The following is an 18872-nucleotide window of genomic DNA, read 5'->3' as shown; positions in this document are numbered from 1 at the left end:
TCTTGCAAGAAAAATTCACTTTTCTTTCGATTAACATAAAGTTTATTCTCTCTTAAAACTTGAAATATTACCTGGAGGTGTTGCTTGTGTTCCTCTAATGAATTAGAGTAGATGATAATATCATCAAAGAACACTCCAGTGAAGGTTCGATGAGGTCTGAACAGCTTCTCCATCAAGCGGTTAAATGTGGCTGGTGCATTAGTCAAGCCAAAAGGCATGACAATGTATTCGTAAAGACCAAATGTAGTACGAAATGCGGTCTTTACAATGTCTTGATCAACTATCCTTATTTGATGATAGCCACTTTTTAGGTCAATCCTACTGAAGTAGGTCGATCCTTGTAGCTTATCAAATAGGTCTTCTACCCGTGGAACGGGAAACCTATTCTTGATAGTGATCCTATTTAGTGCTCTATAGTCGACACACATACGATATGTGCCGTCTTTCTTTTGCACTAATAGCACAGGTGAGCAAAATGGAGATGAGCTAGGCCTAACCATGCCCTTCTCAATTAACTCATGCACTTGCCGCATAATCTCCTCTTGTTGAGCTTGAGAAACTCTATAAGGAGGTTTGTTAGGCGGTGAACTTCCTGGAAGAAGTTCAATTGCATGGTCGTCATTACCTCGTTTAGGAGGTAGCTCACAAGGGATGTCGTCAATAAAGACATCTTGAAACCCCTTGAGAAAATTGGATAACTCTAATTCCTTTTGGTTGCTTTTATTTTCTTTTGCTAAAGCATTAGGTTCATTTTGAGAATCTTTAACAAAAATCATGTACACGGAAATAGAGCTCTTTATTGACTTGTTGAAAGCTGGTGTATGTACAATGGGATTGTTACCCATCTCCCTAGCATCTATATACATGTCCTTTTCCCTGAACTTAAAGGAGATTCTCCTTTCAGGAAATTTAACATGGGCAGCCAAACGGTCAAACCATGGTGCCCCTAGGATTACATCCTCATGCTTGAGAGGAGAGATAAAGAAGTCCTCTTTGTCCACATAGCCTTGAACATGAAGCCTCAATTTCCCGATTAAGGGAGTGACTGAAGCTTCTTGCCCCTTGAAGGCACTGTCTGCGGGTAGGATATCTCCCATCTCGTAGGATTGTATGCCTAGCTTGGTGGCTAACTCCATAGATATGAAATTGTGAGTAGAACCAGGGTCAAAGAGAATAAAAGCATCATGTTCTCTTACCTTTCCCCAAGCATGGCATAGAGGAGATCCTTTGTGGTGAGTTTGGTGAATCTCCTCCTCTTGGATTTCAACCAAAGAAGCTCTAGGAGGATCTTGGCGGTTGTTCTTTTGGGGACAAGCGCGGTACGCATGCCCTTGTTCGCCGCACTTGAAACACCGGTTATCTTTACGATAACGCTCAAGCTCTTCAGGAGAGAGTTTATTCTTTCCTTTGTAAACTCCCTTCTCTTTAGCTTTGTTGGAATTGCCCTTAGGAGACTTTTGGACATTGTCCTTCCCCTTAGGCTCATTGGAACCTTTGTTTTCCGGGGGCTTATTATTTCTTTTACCCCCCGTTTGGAAATTGATTCGCGAGGCCACCATAGTATGGTGTATTACCGCCGATATGGTACGTGGCCTTTGGGAGTTGACATACTCCGCCATTTCTTCGGTTAAGCCCGCACAAAATTGTTGCTTTTGCTCTCCAAAATCCAACTTTTTGAAGACAGTGGCTTTGAGTTGTAGGTCCCAAAACTTGTCTACATATTTGTGGATGGATTCATTGGGAGAGAGCTTTAAGCTTCGCCATTCGGTGAGTACTTTGTCTTTGGCATCGGTGGCCAAAAACTGCTTCATAATGGAAGCTCTTAAAGCCTTCCATGTTCGTGGAGCTTCACCGTTGGCTCGTAGGCTAGACCACCATTGTCTGGCGGACTTTTGAAAGTGCATAGCTACATGGCGTAGCTTAGAGGACTCCGTGAAGCCCTCATCTCCAAACGCCGCATCGAATTGCTGGATAAAGGCCAAAACTTTGTCTGTAGCACCGAAGGTGCCATCATAGGTAAGGAAAGAGATGCTCTTCCCTCCCTCTTTGAATTTCTTCAGCTTGGACGACCTCTTCCATGCGGCATAGGATTTCCTATGGCCTCTTCTTTTTGATGGTTCAAAAGTTGCACCATCACTTTCTTCAGAAGATGAAGAATTTGAAGAAGGTGGAGAAGAGGGTGACCTCTTTCTCGCCTTTTTCTTGTCTTGATCTTTGTCGTCTTCACCATAGCTTTCATAAGAGGAAGAGGATGAAGAAGATGGAGAAGAGGGTGTCCTCTTTCTCGCCTTTTTCTTCTCTTGCTTTTTATCATCCCTCTTTGAATTATGGCGTGGAGAAGAGTGTGATGGTCTTCTCCGCTTTGGTGGTGATGGAGAGCGTTTAGCCCGCCGTCTTCGTGGAGCCATCTCCGCCGAGGTGGCGGGAGACTCGCTTCTTTCTCGTTCCTTCGGTGGAGGCTCTTGAGTTCTCTTTTGGGAAGGAGATGCATCATCAAGAAGTAAGTTCTTGAGCCCTTCATATGGATTCTCTTCTTCTTCCCGAATCGGAGAGAGACCTCTTTTGGTAGTCTCACAAGGAGGCTTCCTAGGTATTCTCTCGTCATGGTGATGAGCTTGGAGAATCCCGTGAGCACGGAGCTGCCGTTGCACTTCACTTTGGAGAGATGGATTGCCCATGGCTTGTTGAAGCCTAGAAACAAGATAATTAACAAGCATTGAAGCATCATTAGTAGCTTGCTCATGAGCAAAATCAAAGTTATCAACATTAATTTCACTCTCTTTAATATTGTCAGCCATTCTAACAACTTTTAGGTGTAAACTTTTTAGGTGTACTTTGGCACTTCAAGCCCTAGTTGCTACTCCTCTTTACCCCTTTAGAAAAAGCACTCAAGCTACTGTACCCGCGGCTCGAATACCATTAATTGCAAGGAATAGAAGAGAGGGTCTTTCGACACCAAAACAGCACCGGCTCCTGTCAAGCTTCTAATAGCTCAATAGTGGTTAAGCCGTAGGCAAGCCCCGTAGGACTCCACTATTAAGACCATAGCTCTCGACGGTGATGCCCCGTTAACTGCACAAAGGCAGGCGCACTGCAAGGCTAAAAAATCCCTATTCTACTTACTCACAGGCAATTAATAATACCAACCATTTGTAGCTAGCTTGAGGACCTCCCTTCTTGAGCAAGAAAAGAGAAACCTTGAGCTCTGATACCAATGTAACATTTAATGGCCTAAAATCTTATTTGTAGCGGAAATTAGCATGAACATAGTGGGCATTTCATTAGAATAGATTCCTAATGAGAATTACAAGAGTGCTTGGGTGGAGAGAGCAACAAAAAGCATAACACCTAGTTAGATAGCATCGACAATACTTTCAAAAGAGAGAGCAATTAAGCTATTGACAACAGTTGAGGACCGGATTTGCATGGAGCCGGTCCCCCCTCCAAAAGGCTTTGTATTATGGTTTCTCCCATCAAGAGAGACATTGTACAATACAATTCTTTGTGTTCCTTCAAGACTAGCTAGTGCAATGAAGATGGAAGCTTCATACACCAAGCAAAACACTTAATCAAACACAACTTGAATTATCCCCGTTCTCAGACCCAAGACCTCACACACCTTCGAAGATGGTGAGAGCTAGCAGGGTATGAGAGTAGATTGAGAGGAAAAAGAAGTATCTTACGAGAAAGAAGTACATCTCCTCACATAATCACTCATATTAGCATAGCTTAGCTTAGTAATTAGCTTGGTAGAGAAGATGAGCATGCATTGAAGCTTGGCTCTTGGTTGGATTTGCATCCACATGCCAAGAGAGTGTTGATGTAGGCTTCTATCTCACAAGCTTGGAGTAGGTGATGAGCTCTCCATTAAAGCTTGGGAGGAGATAGAGTATTTTCCCTTCACACATGGTCAAGTGTGAGAGTGTGTGTGTTAATGCCAAGCAAAAATCAGCCCCCCCCCTCTCTTGGGCGAGCCCTAGCGGCTAAATTAGTCTGGCTTTTGCCTCATTGGACCTCCCCAGGTCAAGCCAATAGGGATTAAGCAGCATAAGTGATAGCCTTCTGACATGTGTCCCCCTTTCCCCTTTTGTGAGAGCTTTAGGTAATTAAATAATTAAACTAAACTCTCATTGGACCCCTTTGCCTCCTGGCCAATAGGAATCAGGCAAGCCATGGGGCTCCTGAATGCTCATTGGACCCCTTGGGAGACTGCCCAATAGTCTTCTATGACACTTAATTCTTATTGGTTTCTTTTATTAAATGTTTTTAAATTAATTAAACTAGATTTACTCTAGCCTAATTCTCATTGGTCCACTTCAAGGGTCTTCCAATAGGAATTGGGCACACCTTGTGGGCATCTGGCCTAGGGAGCTGACATGTGTCCCTCATTCCCTTTGTGTAAAGGGAGCCTGTGTGTGTGTGTGTGGCTTTCTCTCTCATCCCCTAGCTTTGGGGCTCGCCCCCTCCCATGTAGGGATGTAGAAAGACTTTTTGGGCACACACTAAGCATCCAATTTTCCCTAAGGTTGACCTTTGGACACAACCTTTGAATTTTGGAACCTTAGTATTTTGGAAGTCTTAATGGGTTGAACCTTAGGGTCTTTTTAGCCCATTGTTTCACATGGCTCTTTTGCAGATGGACCCCCCTTTGGATCCCTATTTTCCCTCCTTTGGATCCCTACTGTGGCCGGTCTGCTAACTTAACCAATATTCTAACTTTTTCTCCCTTGGCACTTCCCCACATTAAATGATCAGTTTAATATGAGAAAATCATTTAGGAGAATTAGATATTGATTATTATGACAACCTTTCTTCAAGGCCTTTTGCCTGAACTCAGAAAGCTCTTCAAAGAGATGGATAATATGGTTACCTGTCTCACTATCTCTTTCAGTAAGCTTTCCATGTGTTTCATGATACACGGTGCTAGAAGAGAGGGAAAAATCCTTATGATGTTTATAGATTTGAACAGAAGATACATTTGGTAAGCTCCACTTTCCAGAGGGATTAGCTTCGTCGAATTCGATTGCGTGGTAGGTGCACTTGTCACTTTACAGGGTGTCCAACACATACAGGTTACTTTAGAGAGTATAGAGTTCGAATCTCTTTATAGGTGTCGATATTCAAGATGAGTGCAGGTATATATACAAAAAGTACAATATATTTTGTTTTACAGCTGAGATTGAATCCATTTTTCCACAAAGTGGAATGTGACGTCATGGCTTAGGTAGCTTTGACACGCGATAACAAATCGGCAATATTATTTTTGCACCCAGGCACATATTCATAAGTCACATCAAAATGACTTAGCTTATAAGCCCATCTGTAGATGCGAGCATTTCCCACCTTTCCTGCATTCTTTTCCTGGAGGAATTTATCAAAATGTTTTAAATCACTTCGTAGGGTGAATGGCACTCCTAATAAAAATAATCGAAATGATAGCACAGCATTCACTCCAGCTAGCAATTCTCTTTGGATTGAATGATACCGTTGCTCAGCATCTTTGAATCTTCCAGAAGCCCATCTACAAATGATAGGCGTATCATTCACTTGTCCACATAGTATTCCTCCCCATGCCTCTTCAGATGCATCTGAATATACAATAATAGGATTGTGCGTAAAGAAGTTATTGGAATTTCCAGATCAGCTGCACGATTGTAAACAGGTCCAGTCATTTGTAGGATGCCTGCAATGGATCGCGCCACAATATCCACACTTGGCAAAAGATCTGCTACCCTTCAAGCAGCTGGAACGAAGCAAGGAATTCTTTTGGTCTGAAAATTTTTCCTTTCTCTAATTTGATTAAAGAAAGGATTAAAACTGCAGGTTTGCATGTAGATAAAAATCTTTCTCTAGCACATATAAATTCATTCATTGATGAAGTCACTGACTTAGAATGTGCTAAAATAAGAGTAAGGAAAGAAATAAAGCAGGTAAAAGGATTCAATACAAGTTTCTGTGAAAAGGAAACAAAAGCTAAGGCCTTTGGATGCAGAACAGCCAAAGAATGCAACTATAAAGTCAAAGCTCGAAGAAATAAATTTGGCAAGAAATTCAAAATGGTTCGCAGAAAAAGGAAATTGAGTAAAGACGAACGAAGGCAAGTGAAGTGCTACATCTGCAACAAGCCAAGACATATCGCTCCTGAATGTCCAAAAAGAAAAAAGAAATTTGGGAATACTGTCTTAAAGGATCGATACGAATACGAGGTAATCTATTGCAATACCTTGCACAAAAAGGATTTTCCTATTGCCGAGAACATTGATTTTGATGCTGATGAACAATCTACTTCAGACTCTTCTGAAAATTCATCTACTTCAGAGATTCCAGAGGAACCTGTTTTGTCTGACGACAACGAGCCTCGACTACGGAATATGGTAAGGAAACCCTTTTCCTTTCCTAGGCAAAAGAAGCAACAATCATCTATTCCAGGGTCAAGTTCTAGCTCATCTGAATAATTGGAAGAATGGAGAAATAAGTATCTGCCACTCAAGCTTGATCTGTCCCACAAAGACCAACAGAGATATCAACCTTTGCCTCTGTTTAGAGATATGGTTGAAGATGCTCCTGCGATTGCCCTAAGGGAACATTGGCGCAAAATGATGAATCATAAAAGAGAATCTCCTACACCTCATCAGAGCAGAGAAGCTACTTCTACTCGTTTCTTTCCCAACAAGGAAACAAGTAGATATCAAGAAAAAACTCCTCAGAATCCATCAGTAGTGCAATTTGATGAAGATATACCTGAAGCTTCTACCACTAGAGATCAGCCTCTAACAGAAGCTTGTGAGTATATTCAGATTTGTAGCAAGAATGATCAAGCTATTCTCCAAGCTATACAGGAGGTACATGCTAAATGTGATCAACTACAAAATCAGATTCGTTCTGTTGAAAGCCAATTAGCTACTCTAGAAACAAAGATTGATCATGTTTATGAAGTAGCTAACCATCTGTCTAATGTAGTTGCTATGACTGATATAGCTAATGAAGACCCTACCGATTGGATTCCTACTAGCCCATAAACAGCTGTAGTATCATCAATTTTGATCCCAAATACAATCGAGCCTTCTACTCTGAAGCATGGATCAAATTCCCAAGTGAGCAATCTTTTAGACTTGATGCTTTATGGGATTCAGGATCTGTTGTTTCCTACATCAACCAAGCTCTGGTTCCTCAACATTTGGTAACCAAGCTTTCTCATGGTATTACTGTTTCTTATGCAAACAACACTCGTGGGCGCATTTCTACAATTGTCATGTGTAAAATGGCTTTGGGCCATGCTAAGATGCAGGTCACTCTCTATCTTCATCCTCATCCTAACACTGACCTTACTCTTGGTGCTGATATCATATCTCAGCTCACGCCCTACATGGTAAATCTTGATATTTCTATCAGCTTTCGCCTTGATGCCAAACCCTATATTGTGCTTACTAAAGCTCGTGGAGCTCTTTTTCTGGGGAGGGTAATTCCCACACTCCCTAATCCTCACAGAAATGAACGCTTTTTGGCATGGTTTGAGGCCGAAAAAACTAAAACATCATGCTGAACTCCCATCACTTGCTAATCATCTGGCTAAGCAAACTAGTGAAAACCCCTTAGCCTTCTGGGACAAAGAAGAATACTGGGTCTCACTACCTGGTACCCCACAACCCGCAGGTTTAAAGGCTACTCACCCAGGAATGTCTTTGGAAGACACAAAGCTATGTAAGGAAGAAATTGATCAGCTACTACAAACTGGTTTAATTGTCCCCTCTAATAATGCTTTTGCTTGTCAAGCGTTTTATGTAAATAATCATTCAGAGCAAAAGAGAGGGAAGAAAAGGCTAGTCATTAATTATAAACCAATCAATGACTGGCTAGAGGCCAAACGTTTTCCTTTACCACTAAAGGATGATCTGCTCCACCGAATCAAGGACAGTCAGATATTCTCCAAATTTGATTTAAAGAGTGGATTTTGGCAATTTAAGATCAGACCTACTGATCGATACAAATCTAGTTTCGTTGTCCCCCAAAGAATGTTTGAATGGACAGTCTTACCCATGGGACTAAAGCCTGCTCCCTCACTCTGTCAAGAAAGAATTGAGGTTCTTTTCTCTGATTGCAAAGAATTCTTACTACTGTATATTGATGATATCATAGTCTACTCCAGAGATGTTGAAAGTCATATTAAACATCTTAAGCAGTTTGTGCAAAAGCTTCAAAATACTGGACTAGGTTCTTAGTCTCAAGAAAATGGAGCTTTGTCAACCTCAGACTACTTTTTTGGGGATGGAGATCTTCTGTGGCTGTATCAAAATGCAAGAACATGTTTTAAAGAAGTTATTGGAATCTCCAGATCAGCTCTGCAGGATCGTAAACAGGTTTAGTCATTTGTAGGATGCCTGCAATGGATCGCGCCACAATATCCACACTTGGCAAAAGACCTGCTACCCTTCAAGTAGCTGGAACGAAGCAAGGAATTCTTTTGATCTGAAAATTTGTCTATGGTTGTGCATACAATCAAGGACATTTGCCATAAATTACCTCCTTTACAAATCCCTACGCACAATCCTATTATTGTATATTCAGATGCATCTGAAGAGGCATGGGGAGGAATACTATGTGAACAAGTGAATGATACGCTTATCATTTGTAGATGGGCTCCTGGAAGATTCAAAGATGCTGAGCAACGGTATCATTCAATCCAAAGAGAATTGCTAGCTGGAGTGAATGATGTGCTATCATTTCGATTATTTTTATGTAAAACATTTTGATACATTCCTCCAAAAAAAGAATGCAGAAAAGGTGGGAAATGAATGGGCTTACAAGCTAAGTCATTTTGATGTGACTTATGAATATGTGCCTGGGTGCAAAAATAATATTGCCGATTTGTTATCGCGTGTCAACGCTACCTAAGCCATGACGTCACATTCCACTTTCTGAAAAAATGGATTCAATCTGAACTGTAAAGCAAAAGATATTGTACTTTTTGTATATATACCTTTTAATATCGACACCTACAAAGAGATTCGAACTCTATACTCTCTAAAGTAACCTGTATGTGCTGGACACCCTGTAAAGTGACAAGTGCACCTACCACGCACTATCTTTAAAGAAATTTGCATGCGCTGGACATCTTGTAAAGTGACACCTGCACCTACCTAGAACTCAAAGGAAGAAGTACCTTTCATCCAAAGCGCATAAGTTTCTCTCCTATAGACCACTCACAAGTCTAGCATCTTATCCCTGCACAATTTGTAATCTTGATCTTTCTATCAACTTTCGCCAAGTCTTAGATGGTTTTGAATGCTTTACGATAGCCAATGGTAACTGTTGAAGCTTACCAAAGGTATCTTCTACTCAAATCTATAAACATCATAAGGCTTTTGCCCTCTCTGCTAGCACCATGTATCATGGAAAGCTTACTGTAAGAGATAGTGAGACAAATGGATGGGTTTGACAAGCTTCCGTGTAGGACACTTATAGTTTGGTCTGCCAGATTCTTATGTCGAGTATCCAACAGTGCTCCAATGCATGAGACATTCAAACCTTTACGGAACAAAGCGATTATGCCTATAGCTATATATCCTATATGCATAAACTGGGCAAGTGGATGAGTCTACACCTATGCAACCTAGTAAAGCTTCATGGAGGTGTCAAATATATAGACGATAGAGAGCAATCATGAATGATGCACAAGAAAGGGCTCGTGATTTTTCAACAAAGTTGGGCTTGTGCCGTGCCAACAAGTGGCAGCACATGGGTGGTGCATAGTCAAGGATAGCAAGGATGTTGATATTCGCAACAAGCAAGGGTAGCTCCACAGAAGAGCTGCAAGTCTCGGCATGAAAACTAGCTTCATAATATGGTGAAGATAGCCAAAAAACAAACATATTCACAACAATAGACTTTTCGACTACACAACCACAACTCCGACTCGACAACACGGCAAGATCCATCATATGCATCCAATTCCCCATGCCTATGCATTTACTTGGTCCAACGCATAAAGCCTACTGGACAGGGCACGACTTCCGTTTCTCATAATTCTTGGAACAACCACAGTGCCAATTCTCCACCATACTTTTTGCATGAAGTGCACTCTATAGTTAGCATTTTCACTCTATGTCGCTTCTTCGCAAGAAGTACCGCAAAGAGATGTGACTTGGTCTCACTACTGTACAATTAGCATTTTCACTCTGTGTCGCTTCATAGCGAGACGCTCGGCGAAGAGATGTGCCTTGGTCTCATTGGTCGAACAGGTGTAGAGAAAGACGTGAAAATGGACAATTTTACAAACAGCTATAGATGTTCTATAGCAACGCCCACCAAGCAAGACTAGTTGTAACTATGGTAACTGATGCACGCGTGACAGTAAAACTCGGTATACAACAAGGAGCAGATCCAAAGGACAGGCTTGCTTCCCTGCATCTTTCTCAGCACAGAACTTCAAAATCTCTCTCTCTCTCTCTCTCTCTCTCTCTCTCACAACACACACACACACACACGAACGAGAGAGAAGGTAATCTCTCTCTCTCTCTCACACACACACACACACACACACACAGAGAGAGAGAGAGAGAGAGAGAGAGAGAGAGAGAGAGAGAGAGAGAGTCTTCAAATCCAGTACAACGAAGAGCACCACCACAAGGCAGGGAAGGGTGGAAGAAAATGCCTCCTTAAACAGATGCATATGATAGGAGTACAAATGGGGCGATTGTATATGCGGAATGAGCAATGACCATCAAAAAAAATAAGCGATGGTAACAGATCGCTGCCTATACCCACGAAAAAACCCTAAACCCATGTATTTTGGGGCGATTGTATGCGGAATGAGCGATGACCATCAAAAAAATAAGCGATGGTAAGAGACCGATGCCTATACGCATATGTATATGAACAAAAAAGGCTTGCTTCCCTGCATCTTTCCCTGCAATGCAGAGATGGGCGGCACAAACCCCTTGATCGACATGAAGCCTTGGGCCATTCTTGCTCCCAATTCATTAGCAAAAATGTTCCCCTTCTCACTGGCAGAAGAATTTGTCCCTTCTGTAGAGCACAATCGCTCCTTCACACTTGCTGTACGCGCCCCTCGAAACTAATGGCGCTTGAATGGGGACGACCTTGGGACTCCGGTGAGGAAGATGCAGACACACCCAAACCAGGCGAGCTGAGCTCCATCCCCTCTTCATTAGAAAAGAGCCTTCTGTCATCACCCACATCTACTTCAAAAATGCATGGATGCCGACCCAATTCTTCGCCTGAATTGGCTTGCACATTTGCACTGTCCCCCTTTGCCCTCAAACCGAAGATGCCAGCAATGGAAGCAAAGAGAGAGGCAAAAATCGCAGCCTTCACTTGGCCGCGGCGAGGAAGACAGGCTGATGCACTTTTGCGGTGTGGTGAAGACGACAATGAAGAAAATCGAGAAGAAGTGGAGGAAGCAGAGAACGATGCAGAGGAGGCAGAGGTGGAGTCGTCGGGGGGGAGTGAGCTGATAGAGGCCATTGACGAAGCTTTTAAGGGGGGCGGGAGGCCGTCAATGGGAGGGGAAAACTTGGTGGAAATTCAGGTCACCGCCTCCATATGCTTTATAGGAAGGATGGATAGTTCTGTGTGGGCATGTGCTCGCCTTGCAGAGAACGGCACTAGCGTGGGTAAGAAGTTACGAAACCCATTTAAGATTCCCATCACCCCCGTTTCTTCTCAGATTTCCATCACCCTTTTGAGATTTCCATCAGCCACGTTTTTTCTTCTTTTTATTAGCCCCACGTGGCATGATCCAAGCCATTTTCCACACATGGCGTTTGCAAGAGCAGCATGGATGTAACTAGTAATGTGTTTTATAAGGGGTATGAGCCTCCCGAAGACCGGCCACGGGAGGGGACCCCCCACCTAGGCACGTTAGCCTCACTCCACGCACTCGCGCACCGTGGGGACTCCACGCAAGGTTCCCCGGGGCACGCTATGACCCGTCGGCAGTGCGGCGGAGCCTGAGGCTACGTGGGGCTAGGGACCCGAAACGCGAGACCCGCGAAGACCCGCGAAACGCAAACGGCCGTCGACCCATGGAACGCAACCACGCCCGAGCCGGTCCCGTCCGAGCCGGGCCCTCCTGAGCCGGTGCCGTCCGCGCCAGGACCCCTTGAAGCAACACCTTGTCCCTCGGCCGCGCGCGGGTATAAATCCCCGCCGGGCCCCTTGAAGATAGAAGTTCCCTCGGCCGCGTGCGGGTATGAATCCCCGCCGGGCCCCCTCCCCGACGCGCCCAGAAACCGGGGGGTCACATGTTTAAGCTAGTGTGTGATGTGCATGTTATCTCAACACTCATCACATTTGAGCCTGCCAAGGTCTCCCATGCCTTCTTCAATACACTTGAAGTAGTCTCTATGCCTTCTGACATCCTCGTTGACAACTCGAGCCCTCTTCACATGAACTCGTCGGAGCCTCTCGGTATGGAATCGACAACTGTTGAATGCATGTACAGAATCAATGTGGGTGGTTTGAGCATATCGCCTAGCGATGATTCTACTGGTCTTTTTAGCACATGGGAGGCAAATGAGACAAATTTGTTCTCTATAGTCGGAGTGATGAATGTCTCGACGAGTGCAATGGAATTTTCTACTTGCCGCCCCTACCTATGTACATTGCACCCCCTGTTGTCTATAGCACAACTCTGCAGATGGAGGATAATGCTTGACAACTCTTTCAACATCTCATAAGTGTTTTCTATGGATCCTGAGTTTGTCTACGTTGTGCACTTACATCTGTATGAGATTGTTTTTAGCATAGCAGGTGCTCGGATATTTCAAATCTACCTTCGGAACCATAACATCTATCACTCAATTAGTCTTGTTTATGTCAAAGGGGCAGCTCTACATATTACAGAGACTTCAGTATTAATTCTTTGGGTTGCATTTTTAGTCTATGGATCCAGATAGGTCTGACCCTAAACGCTGCAACATCAAAAAACAATGCAATCTTCAATGGCATTGAAATATGGAAGCTTAACAATTATCGTCTCACAGTTAGGCTCTATCAAGTCCAAGATTGCACCCATTATCGGTGGTGCCATGAGGGTGTGGTAGTTATGGTTCTTATCATTGTAGGGCTTCTTGTCCAAGGTCTACAAGCACTCATTGTCTGCATGGTTGCATCTACTCATACATGGCGAGAACTCTACAAGCATGGCAAGCAAGGTTTCCACATTTTCTCACATGAGTGGCAGTAATAGTTATGTCTTATCCGTGCCTTCAAGCTTGGTCCGACAATTTACCTTTGCAGAAAATTTGGAAGCTACAAACAATTTTGATTAATCTCACGTGCCTAGAGTCAAAGGGTTTGGCAAGGTTTACAAAGGCATGATGAATGAGGCAACTAAAGTCACAATAAGGAGGGGGAATCCAAGATAAGAGCAAGGGATAACTGAATCTCAATCAGAAATCGACATGTTGTTGAAGCTCTGCCATAGGCATCTTGTCTCCCTTATTGGGTATTGTGATGAAAGTTGTGAGATGCTTTTGGTATATGAGTATATGGCAAATGGGCCTCTAAGACTCCGTTTATATGGCCTCCATTGTCATGGAGGCAAAGACTAGACATCTGCATTGGTGCTCGGGGGTCACTAAATAATTAGGTGACTATCACATGAGTGCAATAGAAGGGGTTATTAAATTTTATTTTTTTCACGTACAGAAGGGTACCATGAAATAGAATTGAGAAAAAAATTTACTGATTCATAGGAAAATGGTGTATTTTATTTGTGAAAAGCTCACAGATAAGGAGTTTTTAAAATAGTCCCTGAACGCACGCGATAGACACAATTTATACATGGTGACCAGCCCGAGCATTGGTGTAGCAAGAGGGCTTCATACCTTCACACAGGAGCCGCACAAAGAATCATTCACAGCGATGCGAAGACAGCCAACATACTTTTGGATGAAAATTTGGTCGCCAAAGTTATTGAAACTTTGGATTGTCGAAACCAGGACCGCCTCTTCATCAGACTTGTGAGCAGTGTTGTAAAGGGAAGCTTTGGCTATCTTGATCCCAAATACGCTAGAAGGAAACAATTAAAAGAGAAGTCAGATGTATACTCATTTGGTGTGGTTTTGATGGTGTGATGCGCGCTTTCTATGATCAACCCAACTCTTCCTCGGGATCGAGTGTATATAGAAAAGTGGGCCATGCATTGGCAAAAGATGGGGTTCTTGACCAGATAGTGGATCCGCATTTTGTAGGAACCATCAGCACTAGCTCTTTTAAGAAAGTATGGGGAGACAATTGAGAGGTGCTTAGTTGAGCAAGGCATTGACAGGCTGGCAATGGGTGATGTGCTTTGGAAATTGGCCGAGTAGGGTATATGCATGAATAGGTGGTTCACTAGCTATTTATTTTTGGGGATTGTAGCAAGGGGATGGGATGTTTGGTAGCTAGGTGAGGAAACATAAATTTTACTTGAATATTTTAAATTAAGAATTGAATCATTCAAAATGTTTATTCTTTTGAATCGTTTATAGAAATTCACTACGTGTGTAAAAGTAGTGGGGGCCGGCACGTTACCGAACAATTATGAAGCCTGCTCATTGACAGTTGTAGAGAGCGAGCAACGCTGGTGGCCAAGTGACTCCCCCAGTTAAGGCAAAGGAAAGCAAGTCAATAGGGCGGAGGAAGAGGAAAGCCCGTTCTCCATCTCCCTCTCCTCCACCATCGGGACTCCCCTTTGTTTACACCATCGACATCCCTTGCCAAGAAGAGGGCAAAGAAGGTGTTCACTACTGCTTCATGCAAGGCCTCCACTCCTTCCTAGAGGTACTATTGTACAAGCATTCATATGTTTTACTATACTTATGTTGATGTTGATATTGTGACCTCAAAGCCTTAAGTATTACTAGTGCATGCAAGCATTCATGTATTTTAATTTTGGTTGTCTCTGTGCATAGTACATTGTTGTTTCCAAGGTCCTTAAGCTTATAAGCTTGCTTTGAAGAAAACTTGGGTTAGACACTAGATGTATGTGCATTCATTCAAGCTTCATAAGCTTATAAGCATACATTTAAAACCTGGGTAGAGGCCTGCAAGCATGCATTTAAGCGTACATGTTTGTGCATAAGTTTAACTTTTATTGGTTGGTTGCCCATGTTTTCATGTCTTAGCTTTTTCCTTGTTTCTTATGGGGCAAGATGCATTGGTGCACTCCTTATGTTCCTTTTGAGAGGAAGATAGTTTTTTGAATTAACAAAGCCCAAGCACATGAAGTATATGACCTTCCCAACTTGAGAGTGGATGTGCGATCCCTGACAGAAGCCGAGTAGTAAAGTAAAATGTAGAGATGTGAAGTGACAGTTCTGGAACATGTTTTATACATTGTTCACATTTGTGTATCAGGAACCTTTGAGAAATTATGGCATGGAGGTGACTAAAGCATTTTCCAGGTGCTTTCTATACGACAACTGAAGGGACAGGTCGATTGGGCTTTGTTTTCAGAGAGTATGATCACACATATGGATGCAGCCAAATTGCAGGCAAAGAAGTAGAGATGGGCAATTTTCCATTCCTCCATCGCTTCTCAAATTTCTTGACGAATGACGAGGACTCTGGATCACTTGGAGGTAGGACACAAGACTCCAGCTTCTAGAGTGGATGATGTGCAGAAAAAATTTGTATTCTGTCCACCATCTCTTGCAGATCTATATACTATTTACAACATGGTTGAAAGCAGACATGCTTTGGCATTATCAGAGTGTAATGAAGCTCCCAAGAAGCTTGAATTTCATAAGGTAGATGTGCATTGAGATGAAGGTGCCAATCTCCTAGTAGACACGCTCATCATGCAATTGAAAGATGCAACGACGGCTCCATTACAGAAGGCAAAAAGAAAACATGGATGTTGTGGATGTAGTGCATCCTCAGCACTATCTCACACGGGCATGGGCAAGAGGGGATCAATGGCCCACGCCTAATTCTCGGAGCACAAGCATTGTGGGATGTCGATCTTGCAATGCACCCCAAATTTACCAATTTGCCCGAACTGACCCAAATTTACACAGTGGCGGTTTCATCATAGAAGAAACCCTTCTCCCTATACTTTCAACAAGGACGCACAAGCGAGGTGGTTAAGGTGGTAGGCTTGCAAAGGAGACGTCATCGGTTTTTTGAATCCGGGGGAGGAGGGGTGGGGGAGGGGAGCGCCCAAATTTACAAGTTTTGTTGCACCCAAGTTTACCTGTTTTCCCGAATTTACACAAAGCACATCAGATGGCTCAAATCGCACCCGATCCCCAAAATGGGTGTGGGTCATTTTGATCCCCTCCTGCCCATGCCCGTGTGAGATAGTGAGAAGGGTAGTGCATGTGGAGCAACTTAGAAATAATGTCATCAGGTTGTCACACTGACACTCCAAACATTGCAAGGAATTGTTGTGGACAAGGCAAAAATTGAGGCTCTCTTGAGGCTATGGCTAGGGCTCAAGAGAAAAGAGATTTAGTTCATGAAATGGAGGAGTGTACACATGCAAGGATGCATTTTGTGACAAGCATGCATGTCAAACTAGTCTTGCTTGGTGGGCCTCGCTATAGGACATATGCAAATTGACATTTAGCATCACGCACTAAAGGAAACAGGAGCATGAGTAATTTGGCAACGACGGCAATGTGTGAAAGGGATATACATTTAAAAAATGCTATTATGTTTTTGGGAGGAGGCAAAGTTAAGTACTTCAATTAATAGAGATTATTGGGATGATTGATATTATGTGCATCAAATAATAGAGATTGATAATAGAAATCAACATGTTGTTGTTGGTGTAAATAAAATCGCAAGTATTTTAATAAACTTCAACATGAAATGAAGTGCTTTACTGACCTTTAAAGTTGTGTTGGCGCTTTTCAATTGTCCACTCTACAAGCCGATATTTGAGTCAAAATACAAGAAAGGAATGTGAATAGTTAAACATTATGTCATTTACATTATGTCATGCAATGAAATGTCACATATCGAAATTGCAAAGTATACAACGCACATCATGCAGAAGTGCCATACAAAAGTATGGTGGAGAGCTGGCAATGTGGTCTCTCCAAACATTATAAGAAACAAAAGTCGTGCCTTGCCTCGTAGCGTTTATGTGTTGCGCCAAAAAAACGCATAGTCATAGGGAGTTGGATGCAGATTACGAACCTTGCAATGTAGTCGAGCTGGGGTCGTGCTTGTGCAATTGAAACTTCCAGTGTTGTGAATATATGTTTTTCGTGCGAGACACAAAACACGCATAGTACAAAAGATGTAGGATATTGATTAAGCTTAAAGAGAAACAGATCTAATTTAATGTTCTATGTCGAAGGTTTGCTACATAAAGAGTTACGGGTGCTGTTCGGTAGATTTTTCCTTGCTAAAATCACACTATCTCCCTCTTCTGAGTCATCAACTCCCTATCCTGCCTTATGCTGTAGCCAGTCTTCTATTTGTGGTGTGCTTTCTCCTTGTAGACCAAGCAGGGCATCTTCTCAATTATGCAGTTTGGAGGCCATGCAATAGCATGCTATCACACGTAAGGTATGTCCTTAGGAACCCTAGGGGTCTTTACAATCGCAAGGCTATGTTCATGGGAGCGGCCAAAGTGCTCACCTTGGGCTGCAAGAAGATGGACTTCTATGTCCAAGGTCAGATTCGAGCGAACTTGCATCAGTCGGACTATACGTTCGTCTGTTGGTTTCCCTATGCAAGGTCTCATGATAACGAGCGTCTTGAGTTTGACGTCCGGATAGCGGAAGGCACCATATTCACTGTTACTTGTTAAATTTTTTTTGTCCCTAGTTATTTTCAAGCTTGAGCAGTTATTTCCTTTTTTTTTTACTTGTCCTCGGTTACTGTCAAGCTCGAGGAGATATACAAGATATGTGTATTTTTGCTTATTACTTCCTGCAATGAAGGCTTTTTTTTTCCCCCCTAAGATAGAAAAGAGCCTTTGGCTCACCAAGTAAATATTGGCAAATTTTTAGCATTGTTTAGGCTTGCTGTTAAAAACACGCAATTCAAGTTCGATACTTTTCTTTTCACCTTGGGAATAAAGGTGTTAAGCTAATACTTAAGGTAGAGGGACCATGCCTGGACACTATAAGGCTCTCAGAATATACAATATAATATTAACGATGATCAAGATATACTATGCAAACAACGAAGCCATAAAAATTTGAGTGAGAATCATCTATGCGGGAAACAAAACATGAAGAATAATTTTTTGATCTGCACTCTCCACAAGCGGGCTGCACGCAATCGAAATCTCCACATGAAATTTGAATATTTTCAAAGAGCAGCGCATGTGGCTTCAAAGAGCGATGTAGGTGGCTTTTTACTTTGTGATGGGAGCGCACAGTGCGCTTTGATTTTTATAGTTATAGTTATAGGAGCGCAGAGTGCTTTTCAGAGCAACGCATGAAAAGCTGGATTGAAAAAAAAAATTGCAGTGCATCGACGGTTTTCACTAATAGGTTTTCACGGCCTTTTTTTTATATAATTTGAAGATCTGCCACGTGGTGGCTTCTGGGACAAGATAGAGGAAAAAGAGCTTTTGGCTCACCAAGTAAAGAAGTACATTATTGTTGTCTGCCCCTCCACCAAAAGTTGCACCTATGGATATGGTCACCTTTGCTTTCCACAAAGGTTGTAGTGCTTGTGGGTTGACGATGTACGATGATGATGCAATTGGCATGTTTATGCTTCCCTATAATCATGCCTTTCACATGTACTATTTTGGCCACATTGGTGCAAGCAAAGATACATGCATGGAGATGGGATGCCCTGCAACCCATCTAGATAGCTATGCGCGCTTTAGTGATGGGATGCATGCAACCCATTTTGACAGCTATACGCTCTTTAGTGATGCTCGACAGTACTGATTC

At 42.7% G+C, this 18872-nt stretch overlaps 1 protein-coding gene and 1 pseudogene across 1 annotated transcript; both read left to right on the top strand.

The window, feature by feature from the left end:
- Nucleotides 1-10586: 10586 nt before the first annotated feature.
- Nucleotides 10587-11821, top strand: LOC147443702 (uncharacterized). The gene has a single exon (XM_086526504.1). The coding sequence runs from the start codon at nucleotides 10838-10840 to the stop codon at nucleotides 11804-11806; it is 969 nt and encodes a 322-aa protein (XP_086382630.1). The 5' UTR covers nucleotides 10587-10837; the 3' UTR covers nucleotides 11807-11821.
- An 8-nt stretch (nucleotides 11822-11829) lies between these two features.
- Nucleotides 11830-14333, top strand: LOC147443701 (receptor-like protein kinase THESEUS 1 pseudogene; annotated as a pseudogene).
- The last annotated feature ends 4539 nt before the right edge of the window (nucleotides 14334-18872 follow it).

The sequence above is a fragment of the Adiantum capillus-veneris genome, chromosome 13 (genome assembly GCF_014529385.1).
Source record: "Adiantum capillus-veneris isolate H3 chromosome 13, ASM1452938v2, whole genome shotgun sequence".
Taxonomy (NCBI): Eukaryota; Viridiplantae; Streptophyta; class Polypodiopsida; order Polypodiales; family Pteridaceae; genus Adiantum; species Adiantum capillus-veneris.
The sequence above is the reverse complement of the archived record's forward strand: the minus strand, read 5'-3'. Positions and strand labels throughout refer to the sequence as shown.